At 31.2% G+C, this 20,250-nt stretch overlaps 1 protein-coding gene across 2 annotated transcripts; it reads left to right on the forward strand.

The window, feature by feature from the left end:
* Window positions 1-13,230: 13,230 nt before the first annotated feature.
* On the forward strand, window positions 13,231-18,389 carry LOC114261198 (nudix hydrolase 13, mitochondrial). 2 transcript variants are annotated; one of them, XM_028201419.2, is made up of 6 exons: window positions 13,231-13,736; window positions 13,845-13,943; window positions 16,372-16,486; window positions 16,613-16,696; window positions 17,576-17,728; window positions 17,842-18,389. In XM_028201419.2, exons 2-6 carry the CDS (start codon window positions 13,873-13,875, stop codon window positions 18,226-18,228), a joined length of 810 nt encoding a protein of 269 aa, XP_028057220.2. In that variant the 5' UTR covers window positions 13,231-13,736; window positions 13,845-13,872; the 3' UTR covers window positions 18,229-18,389. The 2 variants fall into 2 exon arrangements, with proteins under 2 accessions (XP_028057220.2, XP_028057221.2); XM_028201420.2 differs by having other exon boundaries at window positions 13,288-13,736; window positions 13,845-14,073.
* The last annotated feature ends 1,861 nt before the right edge of the window (window positions 18,390-20,250 follow it).

The following is a 20,250-nucleotide window of genomic DNA, read 5'->3' on the forward strand; positions in this document are numbered from 1 at the left end:
GCAGTGGTGAGGGTCATTGCACGTACCGTTTGGCTCTACCGCCTCAACTGTCTGGAGTACATAATGTTTTCTACGTCTTTATGCTACGGAAATACAAGCCACACCCTTCTCACATCATCAATTGGGAGGAGATTAATCTTGATGAAGACGTGACAATTGAAGAAAAGCCTGTCAAGATTTTAGATCGTCGCGAGAAGAAATTACGAGGTAAAACTATACCATTGGTTCGAGTTCTCTGGAGACATTGTGGGACGGAAGAGTCAACGTGGGAGTGAGAAGATATGATACGTGCCAATTATCCTCAACTTTTCGAATCTAAAGGTACGAATTAATTTCGAGGGCGAAATTCTTGTTAACAGGGTAGATTGTGAAAACCTATATTTAAATTATTCTTGAAAGAAAATAAATAAATTAATTAATTAATTAGTTTTAAATTAACCAAATCCTATCACTAACAAAGACCCTATTAAGAATAATAATTTTGTGGGTGTTTAATATTTGTTGTTTATAAATTATTTTAATTAGGATTCAATATAATAATTATTCTTACTAAATACCTTAGATAAAAATCTTAGTGTATCAATTTTCAGAACCCATACAAATACACACACACACACACAAAAGAAAAAAAAGATATGTTCGTAGCTATGCCACCTGCTTGTTTGCATGGTGGTATAGGAACCATAAACCACCATCCCTCTTGGAATTTAGGGAAAGCTTTCATTCTTGGAACTTTGAGAAAGTGAGCAAGATAAAATAATGGAAAGAATGAGAGGGAGAGAGAGATGTCTTCAACTAGCATTTTATATATATATATATATATATATGCATGCAAGCCTTCCTTGTGCATGCAAGCATTCGGTAGAAGAAAAAAAAAAAAAAGAGAGGAGAGAAATCTCTTAAGCAACCAAGTTTAGTAGTAGGAGAGGAAGAAGAGTAGGAGGTTAAGGAAACCAAAGTTCTCAACCATTTTGTCACCCTACTAGTAGGTAAGAAAACCCTTCCAACCCTCTCATTTTTTTTTATTGTTGGAATCTTCAGATCTTATTCCTATGATAAAATGACTAATTTATAGATAGAAATTTTTATATATATGTATGTAAATTTTGTGATGTGTATATCAAATATCTGAAGATACTGATAGTCAAAAAAAAAAAATAATCATGGTATTATTGTAAAAATAGGCTTGCATGTGTATTTCATACCATTATAGAGTGAATTGAAGAATTTATTTGGTCTTTGAATCTGCCAGCCTGTTACCCAAATTTTTAGATAATTTTATACTCAAAATTTCGAGATGATTTCTTCTACAAAGTTGTTGATAATGATGTCTAGTTTGTCCAAAAATTTTTGGAAATAATTTTTGAGCTTTTTACGAATTTATACAAATTTTTAACTAAATCTGAAACTCTGTTGAGAATAAATTGTTTTGAATCTGCCAGCCTATTACTTGAATTTTTAGATAATTTTATACTCAAAATTTCGAAATAATTTCTTCTACAAAGTTGTTGATAATGATGTCTAGTTTGTCTAGAAATGTTTGGAAATAATTTTTGAGCTTTCTACGAATTTATAAAAAATTTTAACTAAATCTAAAACTGTGTTGAGAATAAATTGTTTTGAATCCGCCAGTATGTTTACCCGAATTTTTAGATAATTTTATACTCAAAATTTCGAGATGGTTTCTTCTACAAAGTTATTGATAATGATGTCTAGTTTATCCAGAAAGTTTGAAAACAATTTTCGAGCTTCCTACGAATTTATACAAATTTTTAACTAAACCTAAAATTGTGTTGAGAATAATCTGTTTTGAATCTGCCATCATGTTATCCGAATTTTTAGATAATTTTATACTCAAAATTTAGAGATAAATTCTTCTACAAAATTGTTGATAATGATGTCTAGTTTATCCAAAAAAAATTGGAAACAATTTTTGAGCTTTCTACGAATTTATACAAATTTGTAACTAAATCTGAAACTGTGAGACAGATTTTACCATGTATTTGAAAATTTATTTAAAATTCTATACTAAGCCAAATCTGGTAATTTCTAACCACAAGATGAAATTTGAGAAGTCTAGTTTCATGATAAATTTTTAGATTATGGGTTTGATCTATAAATTTAAGCATGGAATTAATGTAAGGAAATGTGACAAATCTGTGTCATAAACACCTTTGGAATTTGTTTAGAATTATTTATAAGTTATTTTTGGAAAATGCTTTCTGAAAAATAACCATAACATGTTTATTGAGTATCCTGTAGATTGATATGAATTTTAGAGTTGTATAAGTAATGTATTTATAATTTTATTTGCAAGATATATACTCTGAAAATTTTTCTGGACAGAATAAAATCACCACTTTAATATTATGCTAGTCTAATTTTGTAAATCAAAAAATTGTGCATGTGTGTATTTAGGGTTTAATTCTTGTATCTAAGTTATTATTTCATACCATAGTTTAAATAAATTGTTTATTTAAATTCTGTACTTTTATTTAGTATTGTGTGACACATGCAATATTTTATGATTGAGAATTTTAATGAGTTGGTATAACATTACTTGTGATTAAAAATTTGAAATTATTTGTGATTAATATCAAAATTAACTGAAATGATTAACGACATATACAAAGTTAACAATTGACGGTTAATACCAGTTGTTCGGGGTGAGTCTTGGTTTAAAGACTGTACGGAATTAAGAGTTGACGGTTAATACCGGTTGTTCAGGGTGAGCCTTGGTTTTGAGAATTCTCACTTAAATTGTGTTGCGAAACTCTAAGATGGCACGGGACTTATTTGACCCCTTTTCAGTATTCGGTTTTGGAATAAGGGTGGATGTGCAGGTGGCACACAGGGAGGTTACTTACCCATGGCAGACCGTTTCTTTGGGGCAGACCACGGATGCCACTACTTGGGTATATAACTCCGGATGTGGGCATCCCTGGTAGTTACAGTTGGTAATACTTAAATATTTGACCAATGGAGGGTTTCAAATTAACCGTTCTCATGCTTAGTGGTTGGTAAGTTAAATCTCTTTGGTGAGATTTCAAGTGTCACCTAATTTATAAAAATTACTGAAATTATTCTAATGGTTGTAATTTCTGTGTATAATTATATTGTTATCTCATGTTTAGAATATTATTTTTCTCTTAAAAAGAATGGTAGGTTGGTTACATTTTCTTACTGTGTTGCAAAACTCATGGCATATATTTTGTTGCCCTGGCGTTTCATGCCAGATTATGTTGAAGAAGGGACTGAGGCTGAAATTGGAGCTGCTGCCAATATCGAACCTTGGCTGACTTAGAGTCAAGATTTTATCGAAATAAAATCCTGTTATCCCTTGTATTAGGATTTAACTATGTTGTGACGTTGGGTGTGAATTTGTAGTTTTACTTTGTTGTTGGACTTTGACTATATAAGAACTTAAAAGTTCCTAATTAGTAGTTAAAACTTTATCTAGCAAGTTATCGTTATTTAAATCTTATGACGTTTCAAAAAAAAAAAAAATTGGAACGTCACATCAACAATGCAATTTATTCATTTTTTCTTGTGTGAAAATTACTAAAAATTCCATGTGAGTTGCACGTGGTATTTTTTCAGTTTAAAATTCTAATTGTAAGTGATGAAATAATCATTTTATGACAAAACTAAAAATGTAAGATTTAAATTAAAACTCCCAGATTCAAAATGAAACTTCACAAAAGGACCGACCTTGTAATTTACCCTTGTGTATAATTTTTTTTAATGATGAGTATTTTCAATTTTTTAATTGTTCTTCATCATGAAAATGTTGAAAATAATACTAAAAAAAGTAAACAAAAGAAATTGTGTTACAATGAGCTCACTGTGATTCCTTGAATTAGCTAGGCTGTCTCTCTCTCCCCCTCGCTCTCTCTCTAATAAGATTCTTCAAGTGTGGTGGTGAGTTTCGCTGAAATTGTTAATAAAATAAACTAAAATGGGATTCGAAACTATTCTATTACCGACTTATGCCCCATTTTGTGGAAGGCGTCCAAACAGTGTGGTATTAAATTAAAAAAATATTATACATCTGGATATCTATATTGGATCCAAGAAACAAAAAAGAATTTGATTCAAGATAAAATGGGGAAAAATAAATTTTAAAAAAAAAATGTGAGAATAAAATGAAAAATAATTTGCGAAAAAAAATTAATTTTCATTTAGTTAATTCTTGACAAAAAAACATATATAACTCTCTTATGTGCCATCATATATATATATATACTAGGTATGTCCGTACCTGAAGGCACGGTGGCCATTAATATATGAAAATGTAATTAAATATAAAATTATTGGGTTAAAATGTAATTTATTTAATTTGATGGGAAAAATTTTTTTAAGTGAAAATATAAATAGATGATCCGTATGGTTTTGAATTTTCAAACGAATTTTATAATTAGATTTTTTAAAAGAGTTTGGAGTATTGTAGTATGATGACACGAATGCAAACAAAGATCATATCACCAAATATTTACTATTGTAGTATTTTTGTTTATGTAACCTACTTGCAATTTGTAATAGAAAATAAACATTTTATTATCCTAGCCAATAACAGTACCCAAATAAATTTCTATATCTACATTTTTTTAGATAGTGAGTTTTGGTTGAAGTAAAGAAGAGAGATCTCAAAGCTATAGTTTTGCATCAATTTTAATGTAATGGTTAAAATCTACCAATTTTTATGATTTGGTAACATAAAATTTTCAAATTTATAGGTAAACGAAATAGTGAAAAGTAAACACATAAATGCTACGTAAAATTCAAGCACAACAAAAGTATAAGATTTTAAACAAACAACAAAATGTAAGAATGTAAGTCCCACAACACAGAAACATCTATATAAAAATCATACGAAATACGCCAGCCAATGCTATGCAATAGAAAAAAATAAACAACAAATTAAGCACACCAGCCAATGCTTTGCAATACAAAAAAAAAATGCCAAATAACAAATTAAGCACACTAGCTAGTGCTCTGCAATATAAAAAAAAATGCTAAATAACAAATTAAGCACACCAGTCAATGTTCTGTAATACAAAGAAAATGTAACACCCTTCCTGATAAAAAGATAACCAAATAAAAATATGATTAGTTTTGTTTAATCTAATTCAAGAGCATATTAGGAAGAAAAAACAAAAAAACAAAAAAATATATATCACGTAGTGTGTTACATTTACAAAAACAAACTCATAGCATAAATCAATAATTCAAATGGATATTATCTAACATACATCTAAACTTAGTTATAAATTTCACATAGATAAAAGACTTTACAAAACTATTGTGAGTAATAAATTTCACATCGATCGGAAACTTTACAAAATATGGATCGTAGCTAGCATATGTACGCTTTTCACAAAAATAAATATGAGATTCAAACTTGTTCTTTCTTAGAAATCCTGGGAGCGCCTCATCATTTTCCAAAAAGTCCCCGTATCAACTTTTATGTATCCACAGTGAGGAGCATGCACGACAATTTACTAATTTATGAAAATAAAAAAAAAAGTTAGTATATTAGTAAAAGGAAATTTATATATATATATATATCAAAACACTTTCAAATTGAAATTAACTTGTTACATCCCCATCGAAGCAATCTGGTTGTATTTATATTTTTGAGCTCCATATATTTTTTAACCAAATCCTACAAAAGTCGACACATATAGTAAAATATTTTTAAAATAAGAATTTGTAATCAATAGAAACAAATTTGTCAATAAATAAATTGTACCTTTTGACAAAAGTGGTTTGATCCATAAGTAACACTATAACAAAATTTCAGGATAAACAATGTTTGTAGTAGAATCTGGCTTATCATTGGGAAGGAGGACACTTATACGATGAAAAGATGTGCATCTAGATAGGGCCACATACAATTGCCCATGACTAAACACTGGTGTGCGCAAATCAACTCCAACAAATTTCACGGATTACTCTTGAGATTTATTAATGGTCAGGGCATATGCTAATCGAACTGGAAATTGACGTCTTGTCATTCAAAAAGGCATTTATGAAGAAGACGGTGTTAAGGATATTCTTGGTATGAATACCAAATTGCCACATTTTTCTCCAGTTAAAATTTGAGTTTCAATTATGCGAGTATTGCATCTAGAAACCATCAATCTTGTGCCATTGCACAGTCCATCTTTTGGTGCAATATTTTTAACAACATTATAGGACAACCCACTTTCAACTCTACCTTAAAAGCCGGTAGCCCAGGAGGATTTAATGAATTTAAATATTTATTAGGATATCTATTTATTATAGTACGATCAATTTCATCATCTTCAGACATCTTGTTTGCTGCCAAATAAGTATGTGTGTTACCGAGAAAAATATTCAATGCTGCAGTATTGATAGCATTGACATCATCATTCCATGCAGAAAGAATTGTACGTTCAGTTAAAAATGTTGCAGTCGATGTCATTGCCACATCCAATTACGGATAAACTACTGAGATTATGTCTTTTAGATCTTGACATTTGTGTATTGTTGATGGAAGTTTAATAATTTCCTAAGGATTGGTCCCAATCTATTTATAAAAATAAATAAATAAAATAGTAAGTAAAATAAATTAAAGTACATAAACGTAAATGTATTTCGTCAATTTAAAAGAATCATATAATAGAAAAAAAGTTTGAAGAAATATTACCTCCATCAAAATTTTGCAAAATTAGCATTTTCAAGATTTGCATGATTCAAGTGCATGTTCAAATTTAAAGACAGGACATGTATATCCTTCCATAGAAAATAGTGTCTTAATGATGCATTCACAATTTGCTCACGGACTCCTTTGGTTATAATTGGTAAGATTTGTCGAAAATCTCCACCAAGAACAACAGTGATACCCCCAAATGGCTTTTCACTATCACAAGTGTCCCGAAGTGTGCGATCAACTGTCTCAACACAATGTGTATGCTGCATATTATTAAAAGTAAGGTTCTAAAAAGCGGTGGCGGTCGCCATAACGGTGGCAGTGGCGCGGTTGCAGAGTGTAAAGGCCGTAGCGTAACAGTTGCAGTAACCGGAATCGTGAATTTTTTAATTTTTCGTACAATTTGAAAAAAACTTACCAATATGTATATTTTTTTTTCCATGATCATATTTATTGGATTTTAAAATAAATATTGATCAATTTTTATAAATTTTTAAGTATGATCCAATATATTTTATATTTTTAAATCACTATAAACAGAGTTTTTTACATTTTAGTTTAATAATTAATGACTTTATATTATACAAAAAATTAACAATTCACTATTATATATAAGATAAGCAATGACAAAGAGTAAGAGAATAAATAAGAGTCTAAATATATATATTGAGATGGTAATTTATATTTATAAATTGGGCCGAGCTGGGCAATGGGCCGTTATGGGCCACAATATGGGGGGCAGAGTAAAAAGGCCTTGAAGATTAGTCCGGTCCCAGAGCCTTGAAGATAGTCCGGTCCCAGACGGCCCTAAAGTTAATCTGGACCCAGAAAGCTTGTTGTTATCTCGGTCCAGGAGAGCGCTACGGATAGCTCGGTCGCTAAGATGCCACACTCAGAGTTAGTCCGGTCACGGTATAACGCAGCTAGCTCTGTCGAACCTAGCTAATGGTTAGCACGGACGTAACAATACTATGGTCAGCATTGGAAAAACCGTGGTAGCAGTGAATGGAAGAACCGAAGTAGAGTTATCTCGGTCTAGTCTGCGGCTTAGCATAGCTATGCTTACCTCGGTCATATTGGAGTCCGACCATGGAAAAACCATCTCACTTGGTTTAAGTAGTGAGGGGGGTGTTGAAGGATAAGCATTTATCTTTCAGGAGTGTGAATCCAAGAAGGACTCTACATGGAGGAGTAAGAGTCCTACTAGGATGGTGCCACACGGAACCTATAAAAGCTCACAAACATCACCTATGGAGAGGTAACACACAACTTTGTTTCTCGAATACACAGAGCTTTTTGTCTATTTATCTATTTTGCTGACTTAGGCATCGGAGAGGTATCCGGTACACACCCGCCGGCTAGCTTACGTTGTGTTTTCAGGGAATAAAGCGACAACGTACGGAGGAGCGCAGACTTAATTAACAATATTACACGAGAAGGTTTATTTTCTTTCCTGTACATATATATATATATATATATATATATATTTTAATCAAGCCAAATAGATAATGACCACACTTATTATTATTATTATTATTTTCAAACAATATGTAGATAGACACACACAAACAAAATGGTTGAGTGATAGCAATTGAATAGAATAACATACGTTTTACAGTTTTCACAAATCAATAACATGTTCTTCATCTTCTCTTTTCTCTCTCTCTCTCTATCTCTCTATCTCTTGCTCCTTTATCTTCCCTCTTCTCTTATTTTCAGCTTTTGTTTTTTGTGTTTTTTTTTGAAAGAAGCAGTTCAGAACTGTTACGTAACGGTGCGTAATAGGCTGTTATGACACTGTTACGACTGCTACGACAGCCGCTACGGCCGACACACCTGTGAATCTCAATCACACTGCAAAAGCAGCCGTAACGGGTGACAGTAACTACCACAACCACTACGTAACGACGTTATATAACGGTTGCGGCCGCTTTTTAAAACCTTGATTAAAAGTGGTATTTTTCTCATACTTAGAGGACACATTATTATAAGGACTTACTTTTTTTTTCTAATAGAGTCACATCAACATGTATTGTTTTAATCACATATAAAGTTTTATCCAAATATAATTTAAATTATATTAACTTTACATATTTTATATGGATTCTATTTGAAAAATATTTATTTTTCATAGTAAATTGAGATAATCCACAAACCTAATTCCAATTTTGCGTTTTATGTTTTTCTTCTTAATTTTTTCAAGGGTATTATGATTTTTTTTAATGCTAAATTACTTTTTTTTTTTCTTCTTACTTTCCCTTGTATTATTCTATACCCAATATAAATTCTATATTATGGATTTGTAGTTTAAATTTTATAGTGATTCTATATATGCAATTATACTTCATTTACTACATTATTTTTCATAATCACAATTCAAAAGAAAAAAAGCTGCACAACAAAGATACTCTTGAAGAACTTTTAAAATTTAGATTTACTGCTTGAGTTACTTTTTCAATTGTTGAATAATAAATTCTTTTATTTTTTGACATCATATTATAGATGATTAATCACTTTACACATTGAGATGTATTTATCGTTTGGGTGTTTCATTATTTTTTCTTTGGATTTAGATATTGTTATGTGATTCTTTTTTGATTGGAAATTAAATTTATTTTATATAGAATTTAATTAAGAGTGTTTATTTTACAATCTTATAATTTAATATGTATATATATCATATAAAATCATTATATGATAATCCAACTATAACATATTTATATTTAATTTTTTAAATAAATTTTATATAATTTCTATTTCTACATATTTTTTTCCCCAAATGAATATAAAAGAAAATTAAATAGTTATGTTACTAATTTTTCTTCTAATTTAACAATTATTTTTAATATCAAAATAAGTATTTATTTTAATATTTTATAATTTAATATATATCATACAAAATTATTATATGATAATTACACTTTTATAATATGATAGAACTAAAATTATCAAAATACACAAATAATTTAACTAAAATTAATATATATATATATATATATATATTTATAAGTATTCAAATAACAATTTTATAGAACGATAGCGCCAATATTATTAAAATAAATAATTAAAACCATAACTTAATTTTAATTTTAATTTTAAATTAAAATTATTTTTTTATAACACACATTGTACCATCAAATATTTTTTAAAAAAAAATACATGCATTGTACTAATCAACTAATAATTATCATACTAATTTAATGAATTTTATCACTCATATCACGAATGTACTAATGACTCATCACATACTAAGCTAAATATAATAAAAAATAATGATATATATCTATAGCATTAATAAACATTCATACCTACTAAAAATTTTAAACCTTCTTCATTTTGTTAACGATTACTTTTTAGAATACATGTTAACTATTTATAAAAATGGTTAATATTTTGTAATTTTCTTATATGTGTCTTAAAAGAATACATTAACAAATTTTATTTTTTAATTAAAATTCAACCATTAAGATTTATAGATGTTAGTTGACTTAAAAAATTATTGTACCATCATTCAAGCCAATAGCTAATATTTTGCCAATCGTCATGTCAAGAAGATGCGTCATGGTTTGCGATGAGCGTGGCATTTTTGTTGCCGAAAAATCAAAAAATATGAGTTATAAAAAGGAAATATTATGGTGTGTATCTTTTTAGGGATATATATCATATCTTATTATATAAAAAAAAATAGATTTTTTAGTGAGAAGTCTTTTAAGAGTTCTAAATTCTCATTTTAATTTTCTTAATTTCCAAATTCTCAATCTAATTTTCTTAATTTTTTTTAATTTTAAATAATTACTTTTATTTGATAATTCCATATAAAAAAAAAAGAAGGAAATTCTCTTTAAAATTAAAAAAAAAAATACATTTGACCTTTTTAAGTTTGAAAAATAGATCCCTTTTTTGATATTTTAAAAACAATTAATTCATTTTATTAGCCAATCATTTTTTCTTATGTCATGACTTTTATATGTTAAAAGTACCAATTTTTTTTTTCCCGAATAATGCTATATGTACTAATTAGTATACTAATCGATGATATGATATAATTTAGAGGTTTTTGATATTTGTAATTTATATAATGAGTGAAGTCAATAATAATGTCATAACTAATAATGTTGATACATTAATTAATTAATACACTAATTGATACATGTAGTACCATTGATTTTTTCCACCTTACTAATAGAAACAAGAATTGATCAAATTCTATCGAATCTGTCTTATAATGATTATTTATAAGGGCGAATTACACTAACGGTCCCTATAGTTTGAGGCCTATGTTACTTTAGTCTTTAACTTTTCAATTGTGACATATTTGACCATGAATTTTGAATCTTATTCCAAATAAAAATAATTGAAAATACCATTACTTAATTTTAAGGGCAAAATTGTCAATTTAATAAAATATAAACTAATTTGACAAAAATAAATGCCAAAAAAAAATATTTTTGAATTTTTAAAAATTATTTATACCCACTAATAGGAATGGCAACGGGGCGGGGCGGGGCGGGGCGGGGCCGGGGATCACCCTCCCCGTCCCCGATCCCCGATGGTGGAAACTCCCCTCGTCCCCGGTCCTGATCCCGACGGGGAGCTCATCACTACCCCCGCCCCCGCCCCTTAACGGGGATCGGGTTTTCCCGACCCCGAAAAGTCCCCGACCAAAAGAAAAAAAAAAAATCAGATTCAACATCCCATTCAACATCAAATTCAAATCAGTTCCAAAAAAAATGTCATAAATAAGATTCAACATCATATTTAATATCAGATTCAACATCATAAATAAATATAAAAAAATCGAAAGAGAAGATCGAATGAGCTCAAATGTCATAAAAAAAAAAAATCAGATTCAACATCATATTCAATATCAGATTCAAAGTTAGAGCTCAGATTCAATATCATATAGAAAGAGAAGATCTGAATCTAATGCTCAAATATAATATATATATATATATAACAAATCGAAAGAGAGAGAGAATATTCCAGATCTGTGAAGCTTGGTCGGTGATGGTGGCGGATCGACGAAGCTTGGTCGGTGATAGTGGCGGTGATTCGGCAAGCTTGGGAGGATGGAGATCGGCGGTGGGAGAGACGTTGGAGTTGTGGGAAGATGGAGATCGGTGGTGGGAGGAGGGAGATCGGCGGTGGGAGTCTGGGAGATTGAGAGAGGGAGACCGAGAGAGATGAGGGCGGTGATGATGAATGAGTGTGTTTGAGGTCCCTAACCCTAATATACCAAACCGTTTATTATTATTATTATAACTATTATAAACACAGTGTCATTGGTTTGGTATGTTATAAATATTATAAACGGTTTGGTTTATTATTATATATATATATATATATATATAAGGGGTATAAAAGTAATTTCACTTCGGGAAAATTCGGGGACGGGGACGGGGATCGGGCCGGGCCGGGGATTAAACACTAATCACCGTCCCCGGCCCGTGACAGATTGGGGATTGATTTTCAAATACCGTCCCCTTCTCGTCGGGGGTATTTTTCGGGAAAAAACCGCTTAAATCGGGGTCGGGATCGGGGATCCCCGTCGGGTCGGTTTCAAATTGCCATCCCTACCCACTAAAGATAAAATCATGTAAAATTGATAAATCTCTTAAACATTTAATTATTTATTTATTTTACTAAATTAATTTTTATTATATGTTTGGACGATAATCATGTAATGTGTTGTTATTTTTATTTTCATTAAATTAGGTTCTATTTTTCCAAAAGTCAAATATTACGACAACTTTGATATTATTATTAAACCAATCCATTAAATTAAAAAATCCCAAACTAAAAATATTTCATATATTAAATATATCGATTATAGATTAAAATCTTGACAATTACCCATTATATGATCATCATCTAAACACATAATAAAAATTAATTAGATAAAAAAATAAATAAATGTCTAAAAGGTTTATCAATTTTACATAATTTTATCTTTAGTTGGTAAAAATAATTTTTAAAAATTTAAAAATATTTTTTTGACACTTATTTTTATCAAATTAGTTTATATTTTATCAAATTAATAATTTTATCCTTGAAATTAAATAAAAGTATCTTCAATTGTTCTTATTTAGAACAAAATTTAAAATTTAAAATAAAAAATATCACAATTAAAAAATTAAAAATCAAAATAACACGATTCCAAAATTATAGGAATCATAGTGTAATTCGCCCAATTTATAAAGAATGACTCTAATTTTACCCTCAATGCCTCCATCTCTCCGTGCTCAATGTGAAATTAATTCATGTCCTTGTTATTGAAAAAATTAATCTTAAATTAAGAGGTGGTTTAGAATGTTCTAAATAATTATAATTTTTAATTTTTTATGAAATATGAGTTGAATTTAGGTTAAATTTGAAGTAATGTGATAAAGAAATGATGTGATTTAAATAAGATAATGTAACTTAAATAAAATAGTGACTTTTTAACTTTTTGAATACATGACAAACAAAGCCTAAATAATATAGAACTGCATAGAAATACACTTTTCGCTTATTAATTCTATTTTAAAATCAAAATTTTGAAGAAAAAAAAAAATATAAATAAAAAAGCGGTAAAGACAAAAGAAAAAACATTTGTCGGCCAGGGGCGTTTTAAGAGTTGCCGTTATGCGTTGCATTGGTGTCGTTGCTCTCTCTCTGTGTTCCTAAAATTACTCTCTCCCTCCCCCTTTCTCTCTCTTCTCTATCTGTTTCTGTTTCTGGAAGAAATTGCTGTATTGAGAAGTTGGTCCTCTCTGTATCTCGTTTGTTTGTTAATATATACACGATGTTGTCTTCCAAAATGGGTTGGGGATTCTGTTTGTTGCAATTTCACATTATTTGACTGCGAAAGTGCTCTTGTATTAAATAAACTTCCTGTGTTTATTATTATTATCATCATCATTATTAAATAGAGAAATAGAGGAAGAGACAAACCTAGAGAACAGGTTTGAGGGAACTTTGCATTTGAATGGTGAAGCTTTACGACAACAACATTCGTTGGAGGTGGATTCTTTGGTTATGAAAGTCCGTCGTCCCCTCCTTGTTCTCCAAAACCCCGACAGTACGTAAATAAATTTATCATTATTCTTTTTTTTTTTTTTTTAACTTCCTTTTTTGTCGATTGATGATCCCTTTACTGATTGATATAATCAAAATTCATTTTTTGTAGGATTTGATTGATTGATTCTTGGATTGCCATGGCGTCTCTTGTTGCACGAACGGGCAGACTCCGCCAGCGTTATGACAACAATCTTAGGCTTGTTTCTGGGTAAACCCCCCCTCCCTCTCCCCCTCTCTCTCTCTCTTGAAATTTTGACTTTTGCAGCCCCAGGAGAAGAATCGCTTATCTCTAGTGTGTTGAAATCAGTGTTGCAACTGTGAATCGTTCTTATCCGCAGGTTAACTTTGCGTCTTCCAACTGTTAATTTACGTTTGCGCAACCGCAGATTGACTGTATTTACTGACTGATTTTCTTTAGTTGAGACAAACAAGTGTGTCGATTGAGTTCCACGATGCATCCCATTAGATTTAAAAATTAAAATAAAATATAATTTAAAAAAGTTATTTTGATGATAAAATGATTACACCAGAGTGGGCCTCTTCATTGACTTCAATGGTCACTATAAAATATGTTTTGTATTATTATTGTATTGTATTGTATTTTATGTATTTTCAAGTGTCTGTTGTGTGTAATGATTTTTGGCATGATTTATCTTATCCTTGTCCCATATGTGGAATTTGTGGATCAAATTAATCCCTTATTATAGATTTTGATTTATAATAATAATACATGCATAAGTTGGCTTTTTCTCAAGGCTAGGGAGGAGGGGCAGGGTTAGGTGAGGATTTCTCAAGTATGAACAGATGTAAAGGCAACCTCGCACTAGACTGCAATGTTTAGATTCATTGGTTTAGTGAATTCACTGGTTAAATTATTGATTATAGATTTTATTTATTCAGCAACTGTTAAATTGTGCTGTCGTTTTGTAATTGATGATGGGATCATTGCCTATATTAAATCTTTAAAACTTTGACATAGGCTGGTTTTTCTTCATTTCTTTCTTTGTCCCCCCCCCCCCCCCCCTCCTTTTGGTTTATTTCTTGGGGATTTAATGTTTTTCTTGTCCTTAGATTATTTATTTATACAAGGTGCAGAAGGCCTCTACATGCCTCGTGCTCCCCATTTCATAAATAAATTACTATGGGGTGTTTGGGAAGTTTTTTTTTTTTTGGCTAAAAAAACACTAAAAGACAAAATTGGTTTTAAAAAAAAAAAAATCCAGACAAAATGTCATATCAAATCAATAATCATTTCACTTTTTCTCTCATAAACATCATATCCAACTACAAAAAAGCTCAACTTTCTTCCCAAACACACAAATTTTAACCTCCTAAAATAATCAAAAACTAAAAAAACCTACTAAAATAACAACTTCCCAAACACCTATCTATTGAGATAATAAAGGAAAGTAGTAGGTAATTGGTAGTAGGTTTAACAAAAGTTCACCCACCTTGGTTTATTGAAACATTATAAATTTTCTAGTACATCAAGAAAAAACATAAACCCGTTTTATGGGCTCATATGTAAATGAAATTTTTTCAGACTTGTCATTAAATCATGGGAGAAGACTATTCCGCCTCTTAAATTTTATTTTGTGATCTACCAAAAACATTGTATATACATGTAGCACACATACACACAGAGCTACGTTACTACTTTCAGCACATCCAGAACTTAATAATTATCATGATTGTTTTTTTCTTTCTTCCCTAGAGAAGGGACACATATCTGAATTGTGGGCGAGAAAGAGTCTTCTAAAATTATATGAACGCTTCATAATTACGTATTTCTTTGTGGCATTGAAAAATGTATGAGAAAGAATAACAAGTGAGAGAGAAAAAGAAGAAGAAGAGGAGGAGGAAAGAACTGCAGAATTTTGGATGTCAATATGAAATTAACTCCAGAATTTGTTTGAATTTTTTGCTCCTTCAGTAAAAACTTTATATCCTAATGATGGTTCTCCACCAAACAAAAGAATAAAATTCAAACCCGAATGTTGTTAAAAAAGTTCTAGCTATACTTTAAAAGGAGGAAGCTCAAGATGGTATGGTGATTTTGTGCATTTTGTGAATGCGAAGCAGGTAACAATACATAATGATGTTACCATTTACATTTAAAATTCAAAATTTTCTTAATCTGTCTTGTGGACATTGTCAATGGACATCCAAGTGCCTCTTTGATGAGTGATTCTTGTTCCTTTAGGCTGTGTTTGGATCATGGATTTGGTTTGGGTAGGGATTTGGAAAGGGAAAGAAAAAGGTGAACCTTGGTGTTTTTTTCCAAGGCTTTAAAAGGATCTACTTCAAATTTTTGTATAGTGCATAGAAATAAGAGAAGAATCATTTTCCTGTTAAAATTCTTATCTGATTATCTTTTTATATTGTCTGATTTCATGATGTTGTCTTAAGATTCTTAACTATGCTTTGGACTTGATGATTCTAATTACGCCAATGGTGCATGCAGATTTCTGCTTATCAGAAATCTTGATGTGATTTGAAACCTCCAAATTAAAGCATAAAATCATATATGAGCAATGCACAAATAGAAGATCAAGGATAAACATGCAATTGCCAGTCTGATTGTTCAGCCAACTAGGTTGGTTTCCTGTTGCTTACTTATGCAGTGCAATCAACAGGTGTATTCCTTACCGGGTGACAAAAGGTGATGAAGATCATAACATTGATCTTGAGAATGAAATAGAAGTTCTCATGATTTCTTCACCAAATCGTGATGACCTGGTGTTTCCAAAGGTAAATACATATATATACTACCCCTTTTATCTTCATCACAAATTTGCAATAGCAGCATTACTAAAATCTTTCCATCTGAAATGTTAGTTTTTTTTAATTCTATATAACCATTATCTCTGTTTTCAGGGTGGATGGGAGGATGATGAAACTCTTGAAGAAGCTGCATGTCGTGAAGCATTAGAAGAAGCAGGAGTGAAAGGAATTCTTAAAGTAAGTGTCTAAAATGTGTCTGATTTAAAAAAAAATAATAAAAAAAATAAAAATAATACGACATATTTGGATATGTATCTAACATGTGTCGAGATGTATCTGAGGAGTGCTGAAGTCTAACATGCGTTAGATACACTATCAACAACTCGAAATCAACATGTATGTATGACTCTTCAAAGGGTTCCAAGCATCTATGTATAGATGCCTTGGGTTTATTCATTTAGGATGGTAAGGGAGAAATATTTTTGGAAGATTGGGAAAAGAAAAATATTACACATGAACTCATATTTCTTACCCCACTAGACACAAACAAATAGGTTTCACATATCCTGTATTTATTAATAAGGGCACAACTGCCTTGGGTCTAGTGAGTAAGAACCTCGGGTATTTATGATATTACTTTTAAGAAAATCATTTGTGGTGTTCATAGCTGACGATATATGATGCTGTATATCCACTTTTGTGGCTGGTGGGGGTTTCGAATTTGAAGATTGTATCTAGTTACTTTTGCTAATCAAAATATATGCTGCTGTGTATGGAGAAAATAAAAAATATAAATTAGGAAAGACAAGAAATACTTTTGGAATGGAGTTTATATGTTGTGCAACATTAAAGTAAGATGTTATATTATTCCCTGAAACTTGACTATTTCCAGTTGGTTGTTGTGGGAAATGTATGCCATGTTTTGCTCAATGTAATCTCATATCATATTGTTAAAAATTTGTGATGCTTACTGGACTTCCTTTCAGCATTTATACTTGTACAATAGGAGTATGTTGACATGGCATTAAATTAATTTGGTACTAATACCTGTCTCACACCATGTCTAGACTACATGTGTAATATATATATAGGTTGATCATATTTCTGTTTGTTTAGGGAAAACCACTAGGAGTTTGGGAGTTTCGGAGCAAGAGCAGTCAAGAAATATGCAGGCTGCAGGAAGGAGGCTGCAAAGGTTATATGTTTGCATTGGAGGTGATGGAGGAGCTTGAGGACTGGCCGGAGCAGGGAAACCGGGATAGAAAATGGGTTAGTCATAGTATGCAAATTAAGTGTGTGCCCATTGCTGATTTACCTTGAAAACTTTCTTTTTTTTTAATATATATATAGTAATAGTATATGTGATATGTGTACACATGCAGTTGTCCATCAAAGAGTCATTCAAACTGTGCCGGTACGAGTGGATGCGTAGTGCCCTGAAGGAGTTTGTGAGAATAATGGCTGAAGATGATGGGACACATGAGATGCGAGAAGAGGAGGTAGTGGAGCCATGTCGTCCTGTTCCAGTTTCAGATTGTCAAATTTTGGCAACAAATTATTGTTATTTAATGCATTCTGGAGGTGCCCAAAACCATAATAACATTATTAGCACTACTACTAATACTACTAGTAGTACGAGGAGGACTAGGAGTACATCATTGATCTGGCATGATGGTAGCAAGTACTCATCCATCCCAGGACTGTTGGAATCATGTCAACTTGTCTGCATAAAAGCGGGGGTAAGGTTGTCTGCATATTATCACTCTTAGACCCTATGTAGAGCAGCCAAGTCTGCGAATACACCTTGTAAGAGTGGATATGGATATCTTTTCTTTTCCTTTTTATTTGGGATTATATTATACATATGATGATGTATTATGCTTCCTAATTAATCCTGGCATATTCTGTGATAGGGTTGCCATTAATTTTAGTTTCAGGTTGTTGTTCTTGCAACTGGTCTTTAATTTTATGTAGTGCAAATAAATAGGGTCTTGTATTATTAATCAATGCTTTCGTTCCACAGATGGTAAAGACTGCTGGTTTCTTTGATCTGTTTCTGTCGTAGAATATATACATGGAAGAGCTATCTCCACACCTACATTTACATTTACGAAACAGTCTCCCAAATATAATTGAAAGATGCTTCCTGTAAAGAAAATAATTGTATTATCATAAAAATTTGTGTGGATAAAAAATTGGAGATCGCATCCGAATGAGTGGATGATTACGGTTGAGGCGAACACCGGTGTATTCTCTACATGGCTATACCCTAGGCTAATTACAAATCCTCATACATCCTCATATTCTCTAATCACCTAACACAAAATCGGGAGCATGCATATGTAGAACATCACGTGGCGTTGCCCTTGAAACAACCAATAACTTCTCATTCAATTAGGGATACTTTGATACTAGAGTCACTATAATATGGTGCAAAGTATAATTTTAAGGGTTTGGTTAAATAGTAAAGACTTGAGAATAAGATCAAATGTCTTGAGTTCGTGTCACCCTAACACTCCGTTTGGATGGAGGGGTTTGGTGAAAAAGTAAAAAAAAAAATTGTGAGAATAAAAAGTTTCTTCACTTAATTGGATGGTTAAGTAGGTAAGAAATGGTGAAAAAATAATTCTCACTAAACCTATGTTTTGTTTCTCACCAAAAGTGGTGAGATTTGGTGAGAAAGAAATTAGGTTTAATGGAAGTTTTTTTAAAATACCAAATTGCCCTTATGAAAAAACATAGGTTATGAATTGGAAAAATTATTGGTTGGTTTTAGGGCACCACGTGGCTTTGTCCCAGGCCAATCACAAACCTTATATCCTTTCATGTTCTTCAATCATCCAATACAAAATCGTGAACCTCACTCCCTCCACCAATCACAATTAGGGCTGCAAATGAACCGAGCTGTTTATGAACAAGCTCGACTCGGCTCATTAAGGGCTCGGCTCGACTCGGCTCATTTAGTAAACGAGCCGAGCTCGAGCTCGAATATTAGGCTCGTTTAGTAAATGAGCTGAGCTCGAGCTCGTATAAGCTCGGTTTATTAAGCTTGGCCCGTTTATTTTTATTTAAATTATATAATAAATATATTATTTATATATTAAAAATATATAAATATATATAAAAATAATAATATAAATACATTTTTTATATATTAAATAATATAAATAATATTAAAAAAAATTTATCGAGCCGAGCTCGAGTTTCATTAAAATTAACGAGCCGAGCCGAGCTTGAGCCCAGTTCCTTATTGAGCCGAGATCGAGCTCAATAAACGAGCTCGATAAGTAAACGAGCCGAGCTCGGCTCGGCTCGATTCGTTTGCAGCCCTAATCACAATGCATGTAGAGTATCACGTGGTGCTACACCTGAAACAACCAATAACTTCTCATTCAATTGGGCATACTTTGATACTTGAGTCACCATAATATGGTGCAAAGTATAATTTTAAGGGTTTGGTTGAACAATAAAGACTTAAGAATAAGATAAAATGTCTTGAGTTTGAGTCACCTTAGCACTCCGTTTGGATGGAGGGGTTTGGTGAGAAAGGAAAAGAAATTGCGAGAATAGAAAGCCTCTTCACTTATTTGGATGGTTAAGTAGGTGAGAAATGGTGAAAAAATGATTCTCACTAAACCTATGTTTTGTTTCTTACCAAAAGTGGTGAGATTTGGTGAGAAAGGAATTAGGTTTAATGAAAGTTTTTTAAAATATCAAAATTGCCCTTATGAAAAAACATAGGTTATGAATTGGAAAAATTATTAGTTGGTTATAGGGCACTACGTGGCTAT

Source organism: Camellia sinensis, chromosome 1 (genome assembly GCF_055761805.1).
Source record: "Camellia sinensis isolate YWXY chromosome 1, ASM5576180v1, whole genome shotgun sequence".
Lineage (NCBI taxonomy): Eukaryota > Viridiplantae > Streptophyta > Magnoliopsida > Ericales > Theaceae > Camellia > Camellia sinensis.